General features: G+C 37.0%; 6 protein-coding genes across 9 annotated transcripts in view; 3 read left to right on the top strand and 3 right to left on the bottom strand.

Annotated features, from left to right (window-relative positions):
- Positions 1 to 61: 61 nt before the first annotated feature.
- LOC18031822 (peroxisomal 2,4-dienoyl-CoA reductase) lies at positions 62 to 2,436 on the bottom strand. Its single transcript, XM_006422223.2, has 5 exons — positions 2,020 to 2,436; positions 1,362 to 1,521; positions 1,088 to 1,257; positions 783 to 1,005; positions 62 to 431 (listed from the first exon to the last, which is right to left on the bottom strand). The coding sequence occupies exons 1-5, from the start codon at positions 2,209 to 2,211 to the stop codon at positions 277 to 279; spliced, it is 900 nt and encodes a 299-aa protein (XP_006422286.1). The 5' UTR covers positions 2,212 to 2,436; the 3' UTR covers positions 62 to 276.
- Positions 2,437 to 3,268: 832 nt separating this feature from the next.
- Positions 3,269 to 7,244, top strand: LOC18033344 (DEAD-box ATP-dependent RNA helicase 36). 3 transcript variants are annotated; one of them, XM_006422221.2, is made up of 6 exons: positions 3,271 to 4,129; positions 4,892 to 5,214; positions 5,611 to 5,814; positions 5,894 to 5,975; positions 6,582 to 6,680; positions 6,884 to 7,244. In XM_006422221.2, the coding sequence occupies exons 1-6, from the start codon at positions 3,509 to 3,511 to the stop codon at positions 7,034 to 7,036; spliced, it is 1,482 nt and encodes a 493-aa protein (XP_006422284.1). In that variant the 5' UTR covers positions 3,271 to 3,508; the 3' UTR covers positions 7,037 to 7,244. The 3 variants fall into 3 exon arrangements, with proteins under 3 accessions (XP_024047111.1, XP_024047113.1, XP_006422284.1); XM_024191343.1 differs by lacking the exon at positions 6,884 to 7,244 and having other exon boundaries at positions 3,269 to 4,129; positions 6,563 to 6,665; XM_024191345.1 differs by lacking the exon at positions 6,884 to 7,244 and having other exon boundaries at positions 3,269 to 4,129; positions 6,560 to 6,648.
- A 3,072-nt stretch (positions 7,245 to 10,316) lies between these two features.
- LOC18032575 (SKP1-like protein 1A) lies at positions 10,317 to 11,010 on the top strand. Its single transcript, XM_006422220.2, has one exon. It carries the CDS (start codon positions 10,486 to 10,488, stop codon positions 11,008 to 11,010), a length of 525 nt encoding a protein of 174 aa, XP_006422283.1. The 5' UTR covers positions 10,317 to 10,485.
- Positions 11,011 to 13,613: 2,603 nt separating this feature from the next.
- On the top strand, positions 13,614 to 14,488 carry LOC18032873 (SKP1-like protein 14). Its single transcript, XM_006422219.2, has one exon. It carries the CDS (start codon positions 13,754 to 13,756, stop codon positions 14,282 to 14,284), a length of 531 nt encoding a protein of 176 aa, XP_006422282.1. The 5' UTR covers positions 13,614 to 13,753; the 3' UTR covers positions 14,285 to 14,488.
- Positions 14,489 to 14,902: 414 nt separating this feature from the next.
- On the bottom strand, positions 14,903 to 19,021 carry LOC18033512 (nuclear transcription factor Y subunit C-2). 2 transcript variants are annotated; one of them, XM_006422218.2, is made up of 2 exons: positions 18,700 to 19,021; positions 14,903 to 15,940 (listed from the first exon to the last, which is right to left on the bottom strand). In XM_006422218.2, the coding sequence occupies exon 2, from the start codon at positions 15,888 to 15,890 to the stop codon at positions 15,078 to 15,080; it is 813 nt and encodes a 270-aa protein (XP_006422281.1). In that variant the 5' UTR covers positions 15,891 to 15,940; positions 18,700 to 19,021; the 3' UTR covers positions 14,903 to 15,077. The 2 variants fall into 2 exon arrangements, with proteins under 2 accessions (XP_006422281.1, XP_024036481.1); XM_024180713.1 differs by having other exon boundaries at positions 18,704 to 18,988.
- Positions 19,022 to 19,854: 833 nt separating this feature from the next.
- LOC18033156 (DEAD-box ATP-dependent RNA helicase 42) overlaps positions 19,855 to 20,558 on the bottom strand; it is a 4,557-nt gene continuing 3,853 nt past the window's right edge. The window contains exon 3 of the mRNA XM_006422216.2: positions 19,855 to 20,070. The gene's annotated coding sequence lies outside the window, so the exon portion shown is untranslated. The remainder of the gene's footprint in view (positions 20,071 to 20,558) is intronic.

Genomic DNA, 20,558 nt, shown 5'->3' with positions numbered 1-20,558 from the left:
TTCGATATGAAGTATGCCCAAATTATTAAGAAAAGAAAAGCGACGTGAGAAATTACATGCATTTATAGTAGCCAAATGCAGAAGAAACTATGCAGTTATTCAATGGATGGTGTGGAGAAATATGATGAATAATCTACAAAGCATCTGACTGTTCTAAAAATTTAAAATGTAAACTACAGCATCGGCAACTCCGTAAGTGATTTTATTGAGTGGTATAAGCTCGCTGCTTAGAACCCAAATGTAAACAATTGCATGCCTGGACCCTGTTGAACTGGTTCAGAGCTTGCTCTTTGGAACACCAATGGGTTTATCCCTAGATCTCTTCTCCACAGTTCGAGAAAGCTGCTTAACAGCATCTTTTGGCAAATGACGAGGCCGGCTCAGCCAAAGTCCTCCATCGACTATAAGAGTTGTCCCATTGACATATTTCCCTTTAGAATGTAGAAACATGGAAAAGTTTCTATTCAGGAAAAGAAGAAAAAAAAAACAAAACAAAAATAGAAAATATGCAGAACATGGCTGTTATACAGGGCACAAAATAACATTTCTCATTTGAGGATACATGTTATGGTACAAGACTGCATACTAGAATGTTGCTTACTACAGTCATTAGCATAGTCACCCACAAGAAATTCAATAATTTTATTTTTGAACTTTTACAATATGGCAGATTTGTGCACGGAAATTTGATATAACCCTCGGATTTGAACATAGATATTAACAAAGACATGATAACAAAGTAATATACATAGATGATAGCATAAGCAAATACAGTTACTAACCTGTATCAGAAGTAAGGTACAGAGCAGCCATAGCAATATCCCATTTCTCCCCAAGTTTGTATAACGGCATATAGTCTCGAGCTTTGCTATTAATCTCATCAGGTGCAAGTTTATTCATGCCCGGGGTATCACCGATGGGGCCTGGGGCAATTCCATTGACTCGAATATCATAGTCAGCTCCCCATTCCAGTGCCAAGTTTCTGGTAATGGCATCAACAGCTGCCTGTTGGGAGAAGCATAGCAAGATGCTTAACACAAACATATCTATTCCTTGAGGCTAGCAAGTAACAATGTGCGCAACAAACCTTGGCTGCAGCTACATGTATTTGGTACCAAGAAGCTGTATAATGTAAAGTAGCACTAATGTTCAAAATGGATCCACCACCAGCTGAGCTTCTCCCAGGTCCACCTTTTTTAAGATATTTAAGTGCTTCATGGCACATTGTGAATGTGCCGACAGAATCAATATCCATAACTGCAGAGGTTATTAAAAAGATTGCATTTAGCTCAAGACTTATAAAAGTCAATATTTCATCACTCTGTTGCTCAGTCATTATAATAGCATTGTAAAAACTGAACCTGTTCGAAACCCATTAGGGGACAAATCCTCAGCTGATACAAGAAAGTTGCCGGCCGCAGCATTCACAAGAATGTCAAGCTTCCCAAAATGCTCAAAAGTTGATTCCACAACTTTTTTCGCATGTTCCTGCCTACGAACATCTCCTTCAAAGCCAACAGCCTTGAAAACAACAGCAAAAGAAATACCACCATGAGCTCTTACAACCAACCGAAAACCCCAAAAATCATGTACAATTGCAGGACATCAAATGATCAATCAAGCAAGACTGAGAAACATCAACAAATGTTTCTTAAGCATCACACGGAAACTAAATCCTCTTCCTACTCATGTGACCCAGGTTCAAACCTCATACCAATTGTACCACCCAACAAAATTTTCCCAGCTGTTGAACCAACCATAAGCTCCCACAACAACATCGGTAAATAAACTCTAAATATTGAGAAAAAAAATATCGTATAATCACTTCCCAAGCAATTCAGTAGCAGGAAAATAAATTGACAAAGCAAATCAAACGAACCATAGAGCAAATGAAAAGCGAGGACTAAGAAGAAAAATAAGGCAAACATACATGCAGGCACAAAATGAGCAATAATCATGGTGAAAAAAACAAACCCAGATGAAAATATATATATATATATATATTCTTTGGAAGGATACCTTGATTCCAAGAGACCGAAGAGCAGAAACAGCAGCATCAAGGACTTGCTTGCGACGTCCCATGATTGCAACTGAAGCTCCATGTTTACCGAATTGGGTTGATATCTCAAACCCAATTCCCGAACCACCTCCTGTGATCAAAGCGACTTTGCCTTTCAATATATCGGCCTTGAACGGAGATTCCAACGACATTTTGCTTATTTCTTTATCTGACCGCTTTTGCTGCTTGTCCTTGTGGTTGTGTTGTGTCTGTTTTTTTCTTTTTTGCTTTTTTTTCCAATTTATGGTTACGTGATGTGTGCGGCCATTTACCGCAAAATTCCAAAATGGAAATTAAATGAAAAAGAAAAGGAAAGAGAATTGATTACTGCTTACTAGGATCCCCTCAAGAACGAACAAGAAAAAAAACACGTTACTTTCTATTATTACCTGGTCTGTAAATATAGAAACAGCATAATTTGGACGAGTTAAACACAACAGCAAGATTGTTTGAATAATTAATCACGTAATATAAATAATATATATATATGATATTAGAGTTCTGACATAGAAGACTGATAACGAGTATTCGACATTGTCACGAATAAAGTATATGTGACACATATGTATGTGTATCCATTTATGTTAATATGTTATACACACACAAGTCATGTGTCACGTCCGAGCGAGTAATTAGTGTCAAAATTTTAAGGGATATTATCATTCTTATACCCTATAAATATTTTATTATTAAAATTATTATAATATTTTGAGAATATATCAATTATTTATTTTAAATGGATAAAAGTTATCTGTCAATCACCAAATCGTTAGTTATTGTTTGAAAGTTAACGGAATTATAGCGAATCGATGATTTTATCCTTAAAAAAGTATCATTTGTATACCATTAAATTCTTTTATTATCACTTGTATACCCTTAGATTATCACTTGTATCATGTGAAAAGATCAAATTACTCCTCTGACGTTATCTTATTTAAACGGTAAATAACGTTTTAGTGGAGATATATATATTTTGTCAATTTAGAATGAACGATTAATACACTCTCAAAATATTATAATATTTTTTATAACAAAATATCTATAGAGTATAAGAACGATAATTTCCCAAATTTTAATTCGCCCTGCACCACACACTTTAGCAGATCGTTCTAACCATCGACAAACCAAATGTTGATTCTTGACTTATTAAGATGTGATTGGTCGAACAGGCCGCATGGCCAAAACTTGTTTCTTGACTTTGAAAAGTCAATAATCTGGGCTTCTGTGGCCCACGCCCATCTCTTTTCCCTTGACCCAACGAGCTTGTCGGGTCGGGTTTGTCCATTTCTTATGCCCAATTCTCTCCTGCAAAACCCTAATTTCGTCTGACTCTCATGATGACTGATTAGCAGTACACCCGAAAATCGAATCCTTGGCCTTCTCCAGTGGAAATTACCTATATTCATAACCCTAACTGTAAAATTGTTGATTTATACTGACTGAGTAAACATGGACGAACAAATCCTCCTCGACGGGAACTTCCCTCTCTTCGCCAAACCCAAATCTAAAACCAGAAGCAAACCGGAACCGCAACCTGAACCTGAACCGGAATCCAAAAACGCTAAAACCGCTCAACTCGAGAAATTCACAAATCCCGATCCTAACTCTACCACCACCGACTCCACCGTCACTTTCGCCGGCCTCGGCCTCGCCGAATGGGCGGTTCAGACATGCAAGGAGCTTGGCATGCGGCGGCCGACACCGGTCCAAACCCACTGCATACCCAAAATTCTCGAGGGCAAGGACGTGCTGGGGCTGGCGCAGACCGGTAGCGGCAAAACCGCAGCGTTCGCACTTCCGATACTCCACCGTTTGGCAGAGGACCCGTATGGGGTATTGGCACTGGTTATAACGCCGACGAGGGAGCTGGCGTACCAGTTGGCGGAACAGTTTAAGGCTCTGGGTTCGGGCTTGCATTTGAGGTGTGAGGTTGTGGTTGGAGGAATGGATTTGTTGACCCAAGCTAAGAGCTTAATGAATAGGCCGCATGTCGTTATTGCTACCCCTGGAAGGATTAAGGTTTTGCTCGAAGAGGACCCTGATATCCCTCCTGTGTTTTCTAGAACTAAGGTACGTGGATTTCTGCAATGCACAATATTATGATTTAAGCCATTTCAGCATATTATAGTGATCTTTGTTGACTGGCAATGTGATTCAAATGAGCCTGTTGACTTTGTTAACTTGAGCAAGCTAGAAATTTTGCTTAGGTGAATAGAATGTAATGTGGAGGTATTAAAAAAAATAATTCCAGCAGATGGCAACTTGTTTTTTTCTGCATAAGCTCCTTGAATTTTAGCATCTTTATATTTGGATTCTGCTTGGTCTAGTAGCTAGTCTTGATAAGCCATTGCAATCTTATTCGTCCTGAATTTTGGTGTTCACTTGGTTACTGCCATTTTTATGAAAATAACTTTTTGCATCAAAATTGATTTGTCTTGCTCAAAATTGCTGGAAGAAACTTTGATTGTAGTTGTTATGTAATCTCATCATTCTGGTGGTTGTATGACCTGCAATCACTAAGAGAGTCTGGAAGGGTTTACAGAAATTTAGGAAATGGAGTTAACAAGTACAGTAGTAGTTCTATTTATAATGCATTAGGTTTTTACGGTTTGAGCTTTAGTCTAAATGTCGAGGAATAATGCATCAAAACCTTTACTCTCCTACTCTCATTTTGCATTGAAGAAGTATCTTAGGATTTTTACCTATTTGTTTATCCTTTGATTACTGCTTGGCCTTTGTTTGGTATGTTCACTTGGAATAGAGCATCGCATGTTTCTAAGGGAATTATTCTTCAGACTCCTGAATTCTTTTTTTCTCTTTTTTTGTCTTTAGTTTTTAGTTTTGGATGAAGCTGATAGAGTTTTGGATGTTGGCTTTGAAGAGGAATTGAGAGTTGTTTTTCAGTGCTTGCCTAAAAATCGGCAGACTCTGTTATTTTCTGCTACAATGACTAGTGACTTACAAACCCTGCTCGAACTTTCTGCAAATAAAGCATACTTTTATGAGGCATATGAAGGCTTCAAGACAGTTGAAACACTTAAACAGCAGTATATCTTTATCCCAAAAAATGTGAAGGATGTTTATCTCATGCATGTTTTATCTAAAATGGAAGATATGGGTATCCGCTCTGCCATAATATTTGTCTCTACCTGCAGGTATCAATTCTTTTAAGCTATGTAACTTGAATTTTTGTTGAGGAAAATGTTCCTCCTTGGTTGATGTTAGGGTCAATACTCATTGGTCTTATTTATGCTATATTAGAGATGTCATTGATAGTTATTATGTTCAATAACTTCTAATATAATTATAGCATCTGTATCTATGAGATGCCAATTGATATGATTAAATATTAATTTGTATACATAGAAGTTGGAGCTCTGTGAGTCACGCCAACTTCTTTCCTTGTATGTTCCTAAGAAATTATAGTGTTATTTGTATCAAGTAGTGTGTTGACTAAGAAGCCTAGGCTTGATACCTGTTAACTCTGATATCTCTGTATCTATATTTGTGTTGAGTATGACTTTTTACATTTATCTTTAACTGTTGAACAGAAGTTGCCACCTTTTAAGTTTATTGCTAGAAGAACTGGATCAGGAAGCCGTGGCACTACACTCATTTAAATCCCAGTCTCAGAGGCTTTCTGCACTTCATCGGTTCAAATCAGGACAAGCTACTATATTGCTTGCGACTGATGTTGCTAGCCGCGGTTTAGATATTCCCACAGTTGATCTTGTTCTAAACTATGATATTCCAAGGTTATTTCTCCAAAAGTATTTTTTGTAATTCTTCAGTAGATGTTTCTTGTTGTAGATTTTGACTGTTTCTTCATTTCAGATATCCGAGAGATTATGTTCACCGCGTGGGCCGTACTGCAAGAGCAGGCAGAGGTGGCTTGGCTGTTAGCTTTGTTACCCAAGTAAGTAGTAGAGATGTACTAGAAATGATGTTGAAAACCGGATTTCTGAGATTACTATTTCTGTATGCTTCGTTTTGGAGCCATTTGGGCATGAAACTCTGAAAGGTTCTTATGTCAGAAGTTAACAGTTTATTTTGTTGTCTTAAGGCATCTTTGGTATTGAGGTGCTGCGAAAAAATGCTGGAGCTATGAAATTAAAGTTGATAGTGTGTAGAAAAAAATGACTTTTGAATAATAATTTCGAACTTAGTAAATGAATTATAAAATTTTCATTATGTATAAAATTAACTTAGCTTCCGAACCACAGCAAAGCAACAAGTGTTTCCCAGACTCTTTAACCACAATAGCAAACAGAGCTTTATTGGCTGCTCATGTTGTATCGTGCAAGTTGTCAAGTTACATGTTTGTTTACAATATACATTACAGTTGGTATTTGTATAAATACTATTAGTTTGAGCATTCCAAGGCATAGAGGCTAAAGCATGTTGGGCAGCCTATGAATTGGATTTATATTGTGCAGTTTTTGCAGAAACTTTAAGCACAGCAAGATCTGTAATGATAAACCTTTTATTTTTTGCTTACAGTAGATACATGGGCATTTTGCAGAATGACGTAGATCTCATTCATGAAATAGAAGCCGTTGTTGGGAAACAGCTAGAAGAATTTGAATGTAAAGAGCAAGAGGTTCTTTCTGATATTACGAGGGTAAGACATCTTGGAATATGACCTGATCACTGATCACTTAATGAGGATTTTGATTTGGAAGGATTAACTATGGATATGTAGTTTTTTTTTTTTCTCTTGATATGTGCTTACTGGTAGAGTTAGATTTAATGAGAATTTTTCCCAATGGTTACCTATCTTTGATGGTATCCATGTTGCTGATTCAAGCGAAACTCAATTTGCAGGTGTACAAGGCTAGACGTGTGGCGACAATGAAGTTGATGGATGATGGCTTTGAGGAAAAGGCAAAAGAACGCAAAAAGCAGAAACTGAAAATGTTAGCAGAAAAAGGATCATTGAAGAAGCGAAGTGAAAAGAGAAAGAAATCTGGTGAGTAGTCAGCGAATGTAAATATTCTCTCCTTTGGTTGTGTGCTGTCAAGCTGCATTTTGTCCAGTGGCTTGCTTGTAATACAACTCAAATTATACGCTCTATCATCTAGAGATGATGATATCCGAAAATGATATTTATTTGTTGATTTGCTGTGCATTCTAGTTTCTTGGGAAATTTTTCATGCATATAAATCTTGCGAAATTTTTTTCTCTTAAGGTTTTTGTGTCTTTTAAGTTACTTGTTCCACTTCCCAAAAATATAACAGAAAGTTTGTAACTGGTGCAAGACTTTGTGACCGTTGCAATGCATGATGAACTTAAAGTAGTTTGGCACTTCTAGTCTTGTGCAATAAGTTTTGTATGGCACAGTTCGAACTGCTATTAGGCTAATAAAAATAATGTGCAAAAGTCAAATTGATTGATGTACTAACTAATATACCACTATATATATTGGATTCTATACCTCTATTTTGAGTCAATTTACTTGCCATAATGCATCTCCCACTCATAGGATGGAAGTTGGATGGAAGCTAGATTTCCTCGTAAATTTTGCGGAATCATGTAATTAATGAATTGGATTGTCAAATAGTCAAATATTTAACTTTACTAATTCTATTACATTGAAGATTTTGCAACAATTAATGATCTTTATTCATATAATACATGAAATAAACCTTATTTTAACTCAAAATCCCTGATTCCTCCCCCCCACCCCTTCCCTTCTGTGTCTGTCATTTGAATGGAATCCCAGAAAGAAAATAACACTAAGAACCTCAGACGGGCATCTGTTTGATATTGAAGAGAATATAGCAATGCAGCTAGTTCACCGTTAAGACGTTCTTCGAAGACAACTGCGGTGCCAATAATGAGAATGCGGCTATCATTCCGTCGCACAAGGTCTCCGTCGATGTTCTCGCTACTAAAGCCATATGTTACTCTTTAAGAAACAACTGGAGTTCACCGCTAACTCAACTCCCGCGAGAAGAAGTTGGAAGCTTTTGACGATCGTTTTCTGAAAGAGGAGAGCAATGAGAAGATAATCAAGCTGTTTCACGCAGCGAATTATCTTCGTGCAAAGAATCCGTATGATTCGGTAACAAACGCTTGTGGCTGAAAGAATCAAGAACAGGAGCGTTGAATCCACGAGAGAGAAAGCTTCTTGAGAACGAGAATGATTAAACGCCCCGAAGAGGAGCAGGCTGTTTGCTTGGGGGTTTGTCTAACATCAGTTTGTATATTAAAACTTCAGTTTGTGCAAGTGACCAACTAATGTGTTAACAATGCAACAATTGATGGATTCTCAATCACTTATATACATTTTACATTCGATCCGTCTTCATGACGAGTTAATTAATTTAAAACTATGCATTTTTTTGACGGCATGCAAATATACAGAGATGTGATAGAAAACATAAAATAAAATTAAAATTAGTGATAGTGTTAACTTAATTAGATCAAATCAAGAAACATGTACTTAGCATTTAGAACTGGCTGAAGAAGATTTCAAGTAACATAACGTGTTCCCATAATGAGTGAAAGCACAACTGTGTCTACTCTATAATAAACTTTGATAAGTGGTTTTAAGTACTTTTTAGTTTGGAAATTATTATTATCATTTTTATTTTGAATATTACACACACGCGCGCGCATAATATAAAACAAGAAATAGGTATATAACACATAGAATAGAAATCAAGAGAAGCAATCGACAGCAAACTGTCATACATATTAAAATTGTGATTTTAAAACGTGACTAAATTCTCTTTCGTCCAGAAGACCCACTGAAAAGCAAACTGCCTGGGCACTCATCCTTCATCTTCATCTTCTACCCACAATCTTCAAATAAACAGCTTCAGGACATAAAACATTTTTCTTTTGTTTTCTTCAATAACCATTTCATGGTACTGCTCCAATGATGGCAGTCTTTGTATAGGATTTCGGAGAAATCATTTGGATGGTATTACTTTTGGCGAGGCATTAACCTTACCTTATAGTTTATGACCTGTTAGTGAGATTGCATTATTTCCGTTGACTCTCAAATCGACCTTGTTTATGCATTGTGCTTCTCAGGTTTTTAGATTCATAAGGTGTAAGAATCGATAGAGTAACAAAGTGTGGCACATGGAAGTCACAAAAGGATAATGGAATCCACTGATCGTCGTCGTCGTCATCCTCATCCAGTGGTACCAGTCATAATAATGAGGTGCTTATAGGTTCTAGAAAGAACTTTAGCTTTATTCCAAAGAAATGCTGCTGTGATGATCATCGTGAACATGATGAAGCCGGAAGTACAACATGGGCGATGCATGAATACCGGCTGGGTGGCAACGTACTGAAACAGTATTACAAGATGAAAATTAAAGCCGAATGCGATTACGTTATTTGCCGGATCAAAAAGAAAGTGAAGAATGAAGAAGAGAATAGGAATGATAGTAATGCGGGGCCAATGGTACCTACAGATAATCATGTGAGTAGAAACATGAGTGAAGTTGAGCTATCGGACAGCTACTGGAGTTTTGCTGAAAATCTTCCGAATCTTTTCTCATTATCTGAAGATGCAATAAATGCAGATTATGATTATTTTGATCCCAATCTCTGCATTTGTTTAGAGGATTTGGAGGACGATGATGATAAGCGGGTTGTTAATGGAATGCAAGAACAGTATGCGAGTGCTAATATTGCTATTGCGCCGGTGGTATCTGCTGCTAGAAATGAACAGGATCAGTCAGGTCATCACAAAAGGTTTAAAGCTGCTGCTGATGAAGAAGTGTCATTAGCAAGAGCTAAAGAAATTAATGGTCTGGACTACAAGACGGAAGAAACAGGATACTTGGAGGATTTGGTTAGATCGTGCGCTTACTATTGCGGTGATCGGAGAGCTGCTGCTTCTTAAGCTTAATCTTCTCTCATGATCTGATCTTTTATGATTTTTTTAAAATCTTCTGTCATGTGTCTTTTAGTGATAGTGCATAAGTAAGTTTCAATTTCTTTTATTTTTTTTATTTATTAACGACCAATCAATCTGATTCGACGATTATATATTTTAATTAATGCATCTATGCATTAATTTCACACTTTTAACAAGGAAATTAATCAGATTTCCACCAAAAATTTTGCATCATAATATGTTTAATTACCTAATTTCAAAAGATTTATGATTTACAACGTTACTCATCAAATGTCGTAACTAAAGGATGAACCCTAATCTGAGATAAAGTCCTTAAAGGAAGAAAAACGGACAACTATCCTTATAAGAAAAGGAGTTCAAATCAAACCAGGAGTTGAACTAAAAAGAATTAGCACAATATACATATATATACGTCCCCTTCCTATTACTCCTTCTGCATCAAATCATTCACAGCTTCTAATATAAGTTCCAAGTTTCGAAATCCTAGCAGCTTCCCGATAAAACCCTGGCCCTAGTTATTTCCGTTTTCTGTCTGTCGCAACTAACAATGGCATCATCATCATCGTCGAGCAGCAGCAGCAGCAGCGAGAAGAAAATAGCCCTAAAAAGCTCAGACGGGGAAGCGTTGAATGTGGAAAAGAATGTTGCCTTGGAGTTTGAGCCGGTGAAGGGGTTCCTGGAAGACAATTCGGAGGGGGCTGATGATGAAGCGATCGTCGTGCCGCTGCCGGACGTCTCTGCTGCTGTTCTCAGCGAATTGATACCTTACGTTAAGCAACGCCTTGAGTTGAGCGCTAAACCCGTGCAAAAAAAGCTTATTAAAGCCTTTGACGATCAGTTTACCAGACACCTGAGTGATGACAAGTTAGGGGAATTGATGCTTGCTGCGAATTATCTGGGTGTCAATTATTTGCTTGATGTGCTGTGTGACGTAACCGCTGATAGAATCAAGAACAAGAGCGTTAAGTACGTGAGAGAGTTTTTGGGCATTCAGAATGATTTCACTCCAGAAGAAGAGGCCGAGCTTCGCGCACAGTGTCCGTGGGCGTTTGAAGGCGTTGATCAAGATTGATTACTATTTTTTATATATATTAAATGTATAATTGCTAGCTTTATTTTCAAAAATTCTGATTTTGATTTTTGTTTTGTTCAATTTGTAGTTTTAACTTCAAATAATGGGTTATTGAGAATCAATCTTAGCAATTTTTTGTTTGTTTAATCATAATATGATATATAGATGCATCCATCCGGCCGGTTTAACTCAAAAAGTTCAAGAAACCAATGCCCTACGTTGAATAGGCACAGAATGGATGGACTCAAATGTGACAATGTCGGAAGAATAGAACTTAAGAACCAAAATATCAGATTTTTCATTTCTCTCTCAACTCAAAAATTTCAGAAACAGTCCATCTATTATTATGAGCATTCACAATTTAGAAGAATGATTTCTCAATCTGCAATCTTAGTTCAAAAAGCCATGTTAATTAGGGCGTACGTCCATTGGAAGATCATCACCAAGAGTGGGCCGAATCCGCTTAATTAAGTTTGTGGGGTAGTCGTTAGAGATGGTGAAGTTGCCTCCACTGAAGCCACTCGTCTCGGATTCGTTGCCATTGCCAAAGTTTGTGAGTTAATTGGGTGGAGATTACCTAAGAAATTAATTTTACGGTGAATGAACTTGTGAGTTAGTGTTTGCGGTTTGCCAAAATTTGCATGTGTAACAAAAGTACGTGTGTAGCCACTTGTGGAGACCAACTGATAAAACATCAGCTAAAAAGTTTTCCATGAACGACTTTATGGTTTCTCTAAGAAATTGTATGAGTTTCGAGGAGATGAAGGAAATCAATGTTAATTGGCGTTGTTGAGGAGAAAGAGAGTTCTCTGTTAACGGAGACGATCGATACTCTTGTTGGCGCCGTACGTTCAAGGGACGACGGAGTGGAGTGTAGATGCTAATTATGTTAGATACCCGGGAAGGAGGAGATCATTCCAGGCTTGAATCTTATTGACTGTAATTGAGGAGAGTATATAATTAGAGTTTTTTCGGTTAATGATAAGGAGATTAAAGAGAAGACTTTTTAGATGGTGAATATATATTTAATAATTACTAATGGGTGTTTAGGATTTTATTTAGATGCCCTTTATCGTAGTGTTTTTTTTTTCCCCCCTTTTTTCAGCTTCTTATGTTTCGAATCCATTACGAGTCTTTTCATTTTAGCACTTTATTTTTTGGAGCCTACTGTCAACATTTGAATACAACTTTGTAACATACAGGAAAGGAAAATATCGATAAATTAATAGCATTGGGACGGTAAAATATCTATTACTTGAGCTAATATTAATATGGTGATAAATTAATAAATTTTTATTTTATGAAAAAAAATTCTTTCTTCTTGAAAAATATGATCACATTTATATTATATATTTACCTTGATTTAGTACATATTATGTTTTATATGAATAGTAGTTAGTTGCTTATGGTAACAGTTAAATCATTGTAGAGTTTTTATCTTTTTTGTATTAAAGACGACATACAGAGTCCGTCTCGCACTTGTTAAAAAATGACAATACAAACAAAAATTTCGCATTACAAAAAGAGTTAAAGATCCAATTTCAAATCAATTTTATCAAATTATTAATTTCTCATGTTGGCCTTAGTCGGGACACGGCAAAAGTTAATATTTAATTGAAGTTATCAATTTATCAATATTCCATTGTATATACAATATGTAGACATTGGATTTTTTTTTTAATTTTAACTTTGTCATCAAAACTAAAATTACAAAAAGTACTAATTATTTCAAAAATTACCCTAAATTAATGGATATGCTGAAGTAAAAATTAAGTGGCGATGAGATTGAGACAGAAAATTATGCTCAACGTAAAATCCTTTTTTTGGGGGGCCAAGTTCCCAACCACATCCAAACCCAAAAAATCATTTTAATTCAAACTTTTTACGTTGTCGTTACAATTAGAGTTAATTTACAAAAGTGTTTCATTTATTTATTTTTTTTTTAGAACTAAAAAAAAAAATTGAGTGTTTAGGACGTAAATACCAGTAAATATTTCAGTGGCTCTGTAATTAATAGACAATCGAGACAAATGACGCACAACTGACATGTCAAGTGCCATATTCATGAGCGATTGACAAGTCATCCATATATTAATCGACTGTGATTGGAATAGTTGTTGGTTTAAGGATATGTTGGAATCGCTCTAAGGTAAATCATCTCTTCATAATCATACGATCAAAATTATAATGAATTTTTTACTATTTATCACTTTGCACGCGTAATTATGATTTGTATTTTATCTTAGAGTAGCTTCAAAGTAGCCATGGCCTTTAATTAATTGTTTCATGTCTTCTTTTTTCTAATAAAATAAGAAAAATGGCAAGATGGTTTTGTTTGTGCATTGACCTTCATTTTGAGCAATTTCCACAAACTTTCACCAAATCAAATATTTTTAATTACAAACTAAATTTAGCACATTGAACTTGGTAAAAGTCAAGGAGAGAGTAGTGCACTTGACATAGTGAATGAATTTAAGGCCATTAATTTCCTTTCATTTCGTCCTGATCTTCTTCTTTAACCACAAAATAATAATATTTCCCCAAAAGTGAAAAAAAAAGTAAAATTGGAAAACAAAAATCACCCCAATTGGCAATTACCATCTAGGCCCCTACTATTATATATAAGTATGGAATTCCCCACCAACAGTCAGTCCAGCACGCATCACAATCACTTTTGTGCTTTTTTGTCAATTAACTGTAATTTAATCAAACACCTTCCAAGCAAAGCGAAGGCAAGAGCAATATGGCAGAAGAATCGTCGTCCTCTTGCTCCGCTCAGGCAACGAAGAAAATATCGCTGAAGACGGCGGACGGGCATCTATTCGAGGTGGAGGAGCCGGTGGCGATGGAGTTCGAGATCGTGAAGTCTTTCTTCGACGAGAACGACGACGCATCGGAGGACACGGTGGTGCCGCTGCCGAACGTGTCGGCGGCGCCGCTGTCGTACATAATCGAATTCTGTAGGGCCCATGTGGAGTTTCGCAAGAAGAGGTCGCCGAAGCAGGAGGTGAAGACGTTCAACGAGGAGTTTGGGAAGAGCAAGAGCAACGACGAGTTGAAGGAGATGATTCTGGTGGCGAATTATTTGAATATCAAGGACATGTTGGACTATTTGACGGAGACTGTGGCCAACAGGATCAAGAACAAGAGCGTCGAGTACGTCAGGAAGTTTTTTGGGATTGAAAACGATTTCACGCCCGAGGAGGAGGAAGCGGCCAGGAAGGAGTATGAGTGGGCTTTTGAGGGCGTTGATCCAGATGATGATGATGTTTAATTGCTTAACAGCTTAAGCTCTTTTTCCTTTTCATTCTAATCCGCCCAACCAACCATTATTTAATTGAAGCGGTTTTCTTTTATGTTTTACAGTAATTACCGAAAGCTGAATTTGATCATCATCTGTGAGGTGATCGCTTCTTTCAATTTATATTAATTTAGTGCTTTTTAAAGCTAGAATGCATGCTGTTCTCTTCTTTGGTCATTTCGAATGTTAGCTCTGCTCAAGTGTGATGGCCAGCTTTGTTCCAAACGCCTCATGCCTCAATGTGCTTTCATTATACCACCCACTTGATGGCGCCGCGCCGCCCTTAATCTGCGCACTAGTGACGAGAGCTACCATTTGAATCTGATTTTGTGTGTGGTATGAAAAACTCGTGATAAAAAACAATATAATAATGTAACACAAAAGGCAGAGCACGCCGAATGAGTACACCACCATTGACATTGAACTCAAAAGTTCTCCGGTAGTTTCTTTTCCAAAGTTCAAATAAGCAAGCCATTATCCTTTCTTCTGTCAGAGAAAAAGCCCACCCTGTGAGAGAGACACTTCATTTAAAAGAAGAGCAGATAATACAAAAGTTTTAGTTTAAAAGAAGAGCAGATAATATGATCCACCTGAGTGCTAACCCTATCACAACAGAATGGAATTGACTTAATCCACAAACTGTCTTTGAGTGTCTGATAATAACTACTACCAAACTAAAACTACAGCTACCACTTAATTAGTATAGATAAACACACACTACTCGGATCAGATCCATTGTTAATGTTCAAAAGCTTCGATAAGTCATTCAAGGGTCATTTTGCTGTTGTTGAGGTTGCTGCTGCTGTTGTGCTTGACTCTGACTCTGAGGCCATGGCATAAAAGCCACAGGAGGTCGAGGCTGCTGGCCAGAATAAAGTGCTGCTTGATCGACTGGCTTTCCCATGATCATCCCTGTATGCCCCACGGGGTGCTGTGGCGGGACATAGTATAAGGGCATATCACCAGGTGAACCTACCACTGGAAGAGCGCCCTTGGTGACCCCAAGTCCCTCCTCTTTCAACTCATCTCTAGGAATAATATCCACCAAGAAATCAAAAACATCAGTCCTTGAAATGGCAGCCGCTATATCATTCTTTTGCAGTGTTCTCCTTTTATTCTCTTCTGTGTGGATCCAAGACCGCAGAGTTAGTTCCAAAATAAACATCTCACAAGCCTTGGCAAATATGACAGGGGCCTCTGCTGAAATCATTCTCACATCTTCATCAGCTTTCATAATTTTCTTGATCCTAGCAAGTGGGAGGCTGTGATTCTTGAAGTCGGCCGTTTGCTCAATTTCTTGCATTTGATTGGACCAGAACATCTGAAGCTGCTGCTGTTGTTGCTGCTGCTGTTGGTGGTGAAAGTGCTGGGCTTGTTGGTAGGCAAGCTGGTGCGGAGAACTGGCGAAAGTAGATGGAGGCTGGGTTGGGGAGGGGACGGCCACAGCAGGAGTACCAGAAGCCACCAAAGGAGCCGTATGGTAGGGAGGATATGACATCTGACCAGCACCAGCTACAACCCCCATCACAGGCTGCTGCTGTTGCTGTTGTTGTTGTTGTGTTTGATCTGATTGATCCATGCCCAATTTTTTAAAACTTTTCCTCTTCAAGCTATATTCTCATCACAATACTGCAAAAGATCAATGCAACAAGATGCATGCTGAGTCTCAATTTAACGTTGCAGACAAAATACAGTGTCAATATGAGGCAAAACATCACCCTAACACAAGTACACTCATAAAGAACAATCGTGCCTCACGTTGCTTTAGAAGGAAAATCCAAATTAGCATTGTACGAGCTAGCAATATCAAAAAGTTTTTCAAATTTGTTCGTTTACTATTTGGACAAGAAAAATGATGTTTTCAGTATGCCTGACCAAACAAACTTATTTCAGTGTAAGTTTCAAGTTATGTTCAAATCAAGCCAACACCATATACATGCTGAATCAATTTAACAAGCTTAGTAAGGAAAATTTTCACTAATATTAAAGCACCAAATCAATTAAGCATATAGGTAAAATCATCCAGCTTCATTGCATTTCCTTTTATGTTGGGAAACATATATTCTCAAAGTTCACTTGCAAACTTATCAACAAATTCATGAAGGAACTCATTTTAAACAATTGCAGTCTTTCAGACATATTGCATCCAGAAGAATAACAATAGTTTGTCAAATTAATTGTAAAACCTCAGAGGACCCTAGATTATTACCTCTTTGCGGATATGCAAGACTCTGGCCAAAAGAAGTTGTCAACTTGGATTTCTTAGGCCCTATAATTTTTAACAAATGTAAAGAGCAACTAACTTCTTTATGGTCAAACATGAATGAAAGTAGTAGCTCCACCATGAACAAAAGTGAAGGAGACGACACACTCTAACTAATACCAGGCCAGTCTCACAAGCACCAGCCACAAACTTTTGACTGACCCCAAACCCACCATTCTTTCATAAGACGGTATTAACATGGAGCTCTTATGTAGGTACAAGGACTAACCACCCAATTTGTAATGCACTGTGTTCTTTTTTTTTCATCTTAGAAAAGTAGTGAAAAAAATTTAAAGACTGGATCTTAATGAGAAACTCCTCAATTAGAATGTATGGTATTCTCAGACTTTTCCTAGAACTTTTTTATGAGTCAGTCCTTGTGCAGCTGATCCATTCTTTCAACACAATAACTCATTTGGGTAACTTCTTCCATCCATCCATTATCATGAACCATCCCTTTATTAACAAGTATTAACTCTCCCAGCAAATTACATTTTTGTAAGGCTGGATAGACTAACATATTTTTTCCTCAGATGAATCCTAATGTCTAATTCCAAACCTACACCATAAGTTATCACTAAAGCATAGAGAAGATGATTGGCAACTCCCCATATCAATCACTTTTGTTTCTCCTATTTCTTGGTGGATTAATTTACACTCAGTTTTAGTTATACATATATCTTTCAAGATAAAAAGGTTTTCCAAGAGCTATTTACATGTAGCTCCCTGTCCAAAAAAAGTGCCAAAAAAAAAAAAAAAAAAAATTCGTGAGGAATCATGTCATCACATAAAACCAACAATACTACTATAAGCCAAATGAACCATGTAATGGAGCATCAAGGACAAGTCTCACAATCCACAGGCACAAAAAATTCAGAATCTACGACAAAAGAAATTATATTACATAGAGGAATTTAAAGAAAATTATTGGTGAAAATCCAAGATAGACCAATTCCAACCATGCTCTTTAATTCCACAAAGTTGGATAAACAGAGTTCAGGTCAAGAAGCCCCCCGTTCTTCATCTCTACCAAAGAATTAATAACCACCATTCTAGTGCAACATAGAACTGAATAACAAATTCAGATACCGAGCCAATTGCAGAAGTTTCATATCAGAATGACAAGTACTAAACAAATTACTAGTCAAGTGCCAAAAGGTAGCTCAAAAGAAAACATAAATGATAGAAAGCACGATAGAAGGAAGATTGTAATTAGTAGTTTTCTTCCCTTTTTTAGCTTTTTATTTTTTGAGGTGGTTTTTTTTGGGGGGGGGGGGGTGTTAAAACCACCGCTAAGGAAAGGAAGCTAAAGAATATTTTAATTATATTTCCTTTTCCTTTCCAACAGTTTGTCGGAAAACCACCTAAGGATATTGCTGATGCAAAGTACCCTTCTAAGGATTTATCTAGAATTGCTCTATCCCGCTAATACCAAAGTCAACCAAATAAAAACATATGAAGCACCATAAAAACACCAATTGTCACAAATCAAATGGTTTACAACAAAATTGGCTCCAAACAATGGAATAATTCCAGCTCTAAACTGGGAAAAGTTGCTCATGCAAAACTCATGTACAGAGCATATTTGCTTAAATATACATGCACATAAACACAACAATCACAGGTAACATAGAAAATAAATATAGGCACTAACCCCAATTCTAGCAAAAATAACCCATTAAAAGCTTTTTTTTCTCTCTCTCTGTTTTGGGTGGGGGGGTTGCGTAGTTATTCACTTTCCCAAACTTACTGAGCAAAATCAAGAACGATCAACCACCAAAACCAAACGTTTGAAGCTAAATGAAATTAAACAAAGCAGTGCAAAGCATCAAGGCACAAATCTTGCACAAATGAGACACTGATTTAGCCGAAACAAAAGCTCTAATAGCATACTTCGTAGCAGAAAATGGACATTTTTCAACTACTTAACCTCAAAAATAGCTAATCATAGACCACAAGCTAACATAAAACACAATAAATGAAAACAACAGTTCATTACAATCCATATTTTGCCTTTCTTTCGTTCATCAGACCAACCAAAGAGAGTACACAAACAACATAAAAATGATAAAGAAATGGCAAAAATGAAAATAACCCATTAATCAAAACGAGAAGATAAAATTACCCACTGATTGCTCGAGCTGAATCTTCAAGAAGAGCTTATTGAGTTAGCAGAAACCCTAAGAGAGAGAAAGTAGAGTGAAGGTTAAACTTAAAAAGGGAGGGAGGGACGGAGAGAGCCCTTTGAATGTTTATTTTCAAGTCTTGGAAAACTTTCGGACACCGAGGAGACTTCTGCGGGTATCTGTGCGATGACACGTGTCGTCCAGTAAGGGTTCTGACTCATAATGGGATGTTCACGATATCCACGTGGATGAAAGCTGCTGGACGTTGGGCCAGAGAAAGGCACTCGCGCAAACGACTGTGACGTCTGAGGGAAAAGCCTGCGAATGTTGGTGGGGGTATTTTGGGTATTAAATCAAAACAATGATGGCGTTCTGGGAAATTGGTTGGAGTGGTGTTTTCTGCTGATGATAGCACGTGGAAATCAGCGGTTGTCTTCTGTAGGGTCACGTGAAACGCCAGTGCACGCACGTGACCAAAATTTATTTTCGTGAGGTGAGTATTGAGTTCCCTCTCTGTCCCTCTTAGCATCGGTGACATAATTTTGTGGGTCCGTACTGCACTTCTCAATCTTTATTTTTTTTTGTACATTTCTAAAATATCGCATCACATATCACAAACAATTTATAGTTATAATAACAAATATTTTGTTATGAAATATTTGTAACAATTGTAATATGTAAGACAGATTATTTCGCCTTTCTCCTTACATTTACAACACAACTTAATTTTCTTTGTTATTGTCTTGTATGTTTTTTAAGATTAGATAAGCCAATCTAATTTGACAGGTTCACTAAAATTATATAATGTTAATGGCTTAAAATGTTCCTTTCAACTCGCTTAAAATTTCTCTCCCAAGGTGAGAGGGATTCGAGATAGAAGCAACCAACTAGATGATGGATTTATATTTGACGCCTAGCCCCTAAATTTTTGCTGAAGTTTCAATCCCCACTTCACAAATCCAACTTAATTCCTAATCAAAGATCAATGGGGAGTGTAGTCTGAATTTCATTAGACGCAGGATAGTTTGTGCAATTGGTCAATTCTGCATCTTCAAATATCACTTAAAAGTCTATTTCAGGTAGTTGGCTATTGGTAATGATCATTTTCAGATCAAAATAAAAATTCAGCATCATGAGATTTAAGTAGACCACTATTGAAAATGAAATCATTTTTCACTGATCAACAAAAGTATAACATCTCAAAAACTAAAGACTGGTTATCATAAAGATGCAAAACTAATGGGTGGGAAACCTTGACATCCCCTCATCAGTAAGCATTCTGTTCAAGTTTTATACTCATGGAGGCCCGGGCCATACACAAGTTCTACCTACGGCCAAAAAGACAGCTTCTGGATTTGTTCACACTAGGCCTACAAAACCACAAAACAAACGTTATCAGATACCTGAACTAATAAAACTAGAAAAACTGAATCCCAATAGTGCAAAAGAATTCTATAACCATCCATAAGAGTAATAGGAAGGAACATAAAGCAAAAGCATCGCACCAGATCGCCGCCATCTCTTTGACAGCCACGATAGCTAAGATAATGGGCAGAGACAATATTGAACATGTGAGCATGGGCTTAAATCCCTCGCGCCGTGGGAAAAGAATATAACAATAAGAGAGAAGGAAAAAAAATTAAAAAGGGGCAAACAATTGGTGGAAATTGAAAACAAACTTAATAAACACATTAAAAGCCAAATAAAGAGGCCATCACAGATTACAGTGAAGGGAATTCAAAAAGAAAAAAAATACAAAGAATCTGCTTTTGGTTCATAAGTTTTAATATCACGATCAGAAATACGCATACAGCAATATCAGCAACTTCTAGGTGGCAAATAGAAGAGAGGCATTTCT

The sequence above is a fragment of the Citrus clementina genome, unplaced genomic scaffold (assembly GCF_000493195.1).
Source record: "Citrus clementina cultivar Clemenules unplaced genomic scaffold, Citrus_clementina_v1.0 scaffold_9, whole genome shotgun sequence".
NCBI classification, from domain to species: domain Eukaryota; kingdom Viridiplantae; phylum Streptophyta; class Magnoliopsida; order Sapindales; family Rutaceae; genus Citrus; species Citrus x clementina.
This window is presented reverse-complemented; position numbering and strand designations above follow the sequence as displayed.

Excerpts from the sequence above, each read along its gene's own strand:
- LOC18031822 (XM_006422223.2), bottom strand. The coding sequence starts at position 2,211 with ATGTCGTTGGAATCTCCGTTCAAGGCCGATATATTGAAAGGCAAAGTC. Across the intron at positions 1,522-2,019 it reads TTCGGTCTCTTGGAATCAAG|GCTGTTGGCTTTGAAGGAGA; the intron begins GTATCCTTCCAA and ends GTTGTTTTCAAG. Across the intron at positions 432-782 it reads GTACCTTACTTCTGATACAG|GGAAATATGTCAATGGGACA; the intron begins GTTAGTAACTGT and ends TACATTCTAAAG.
- LOC18033344 (XM_006422221.2), top strand. The coding sequence starts at position 3,509 with ATGGACGAACAAATCCTCCTCGACGGGAACTTCCCTCTCTTCGCCAAA. Across the intron at positions 4,130-4,891 it reads CTGTGTTTTCTAGAACTAAG|TTTTTAGTTTTGGATGAAGC; the intron begins GTACGTGGATTT and ends TTTTGTCTTTAG. Across the intron at positions 5,976-6,581 it reads CTGTTAGCTTTGTTACCCAA|AATGACGTAGATCTCATTCA; the intron begins GTAAGTAGTAGA and ends GGCATTTTGCAG.
- LOC18032575 (XM_006422220.2), top strand. The coding sequence starts at position 10,486 with ATGGCATCATCATCATCGTCGAGCAGCAGCAGCAGCAGCGAGAAGAAA.
- LOC18032873 (XM_006422219.2), top strand. The coding sequence starts at position 13,754 with ATGGCAGAAGAATCGTCGTCCTCTTGCTCCGCTCAGGCAACGAAGAAA.
- LOC18033512 (XM_006422218.2), bottom strand. The coding sequence starts at position 15,890 with ATGGATCAATCAGATCAAACACAACAACAACAACAGCAACAGCAGCAG.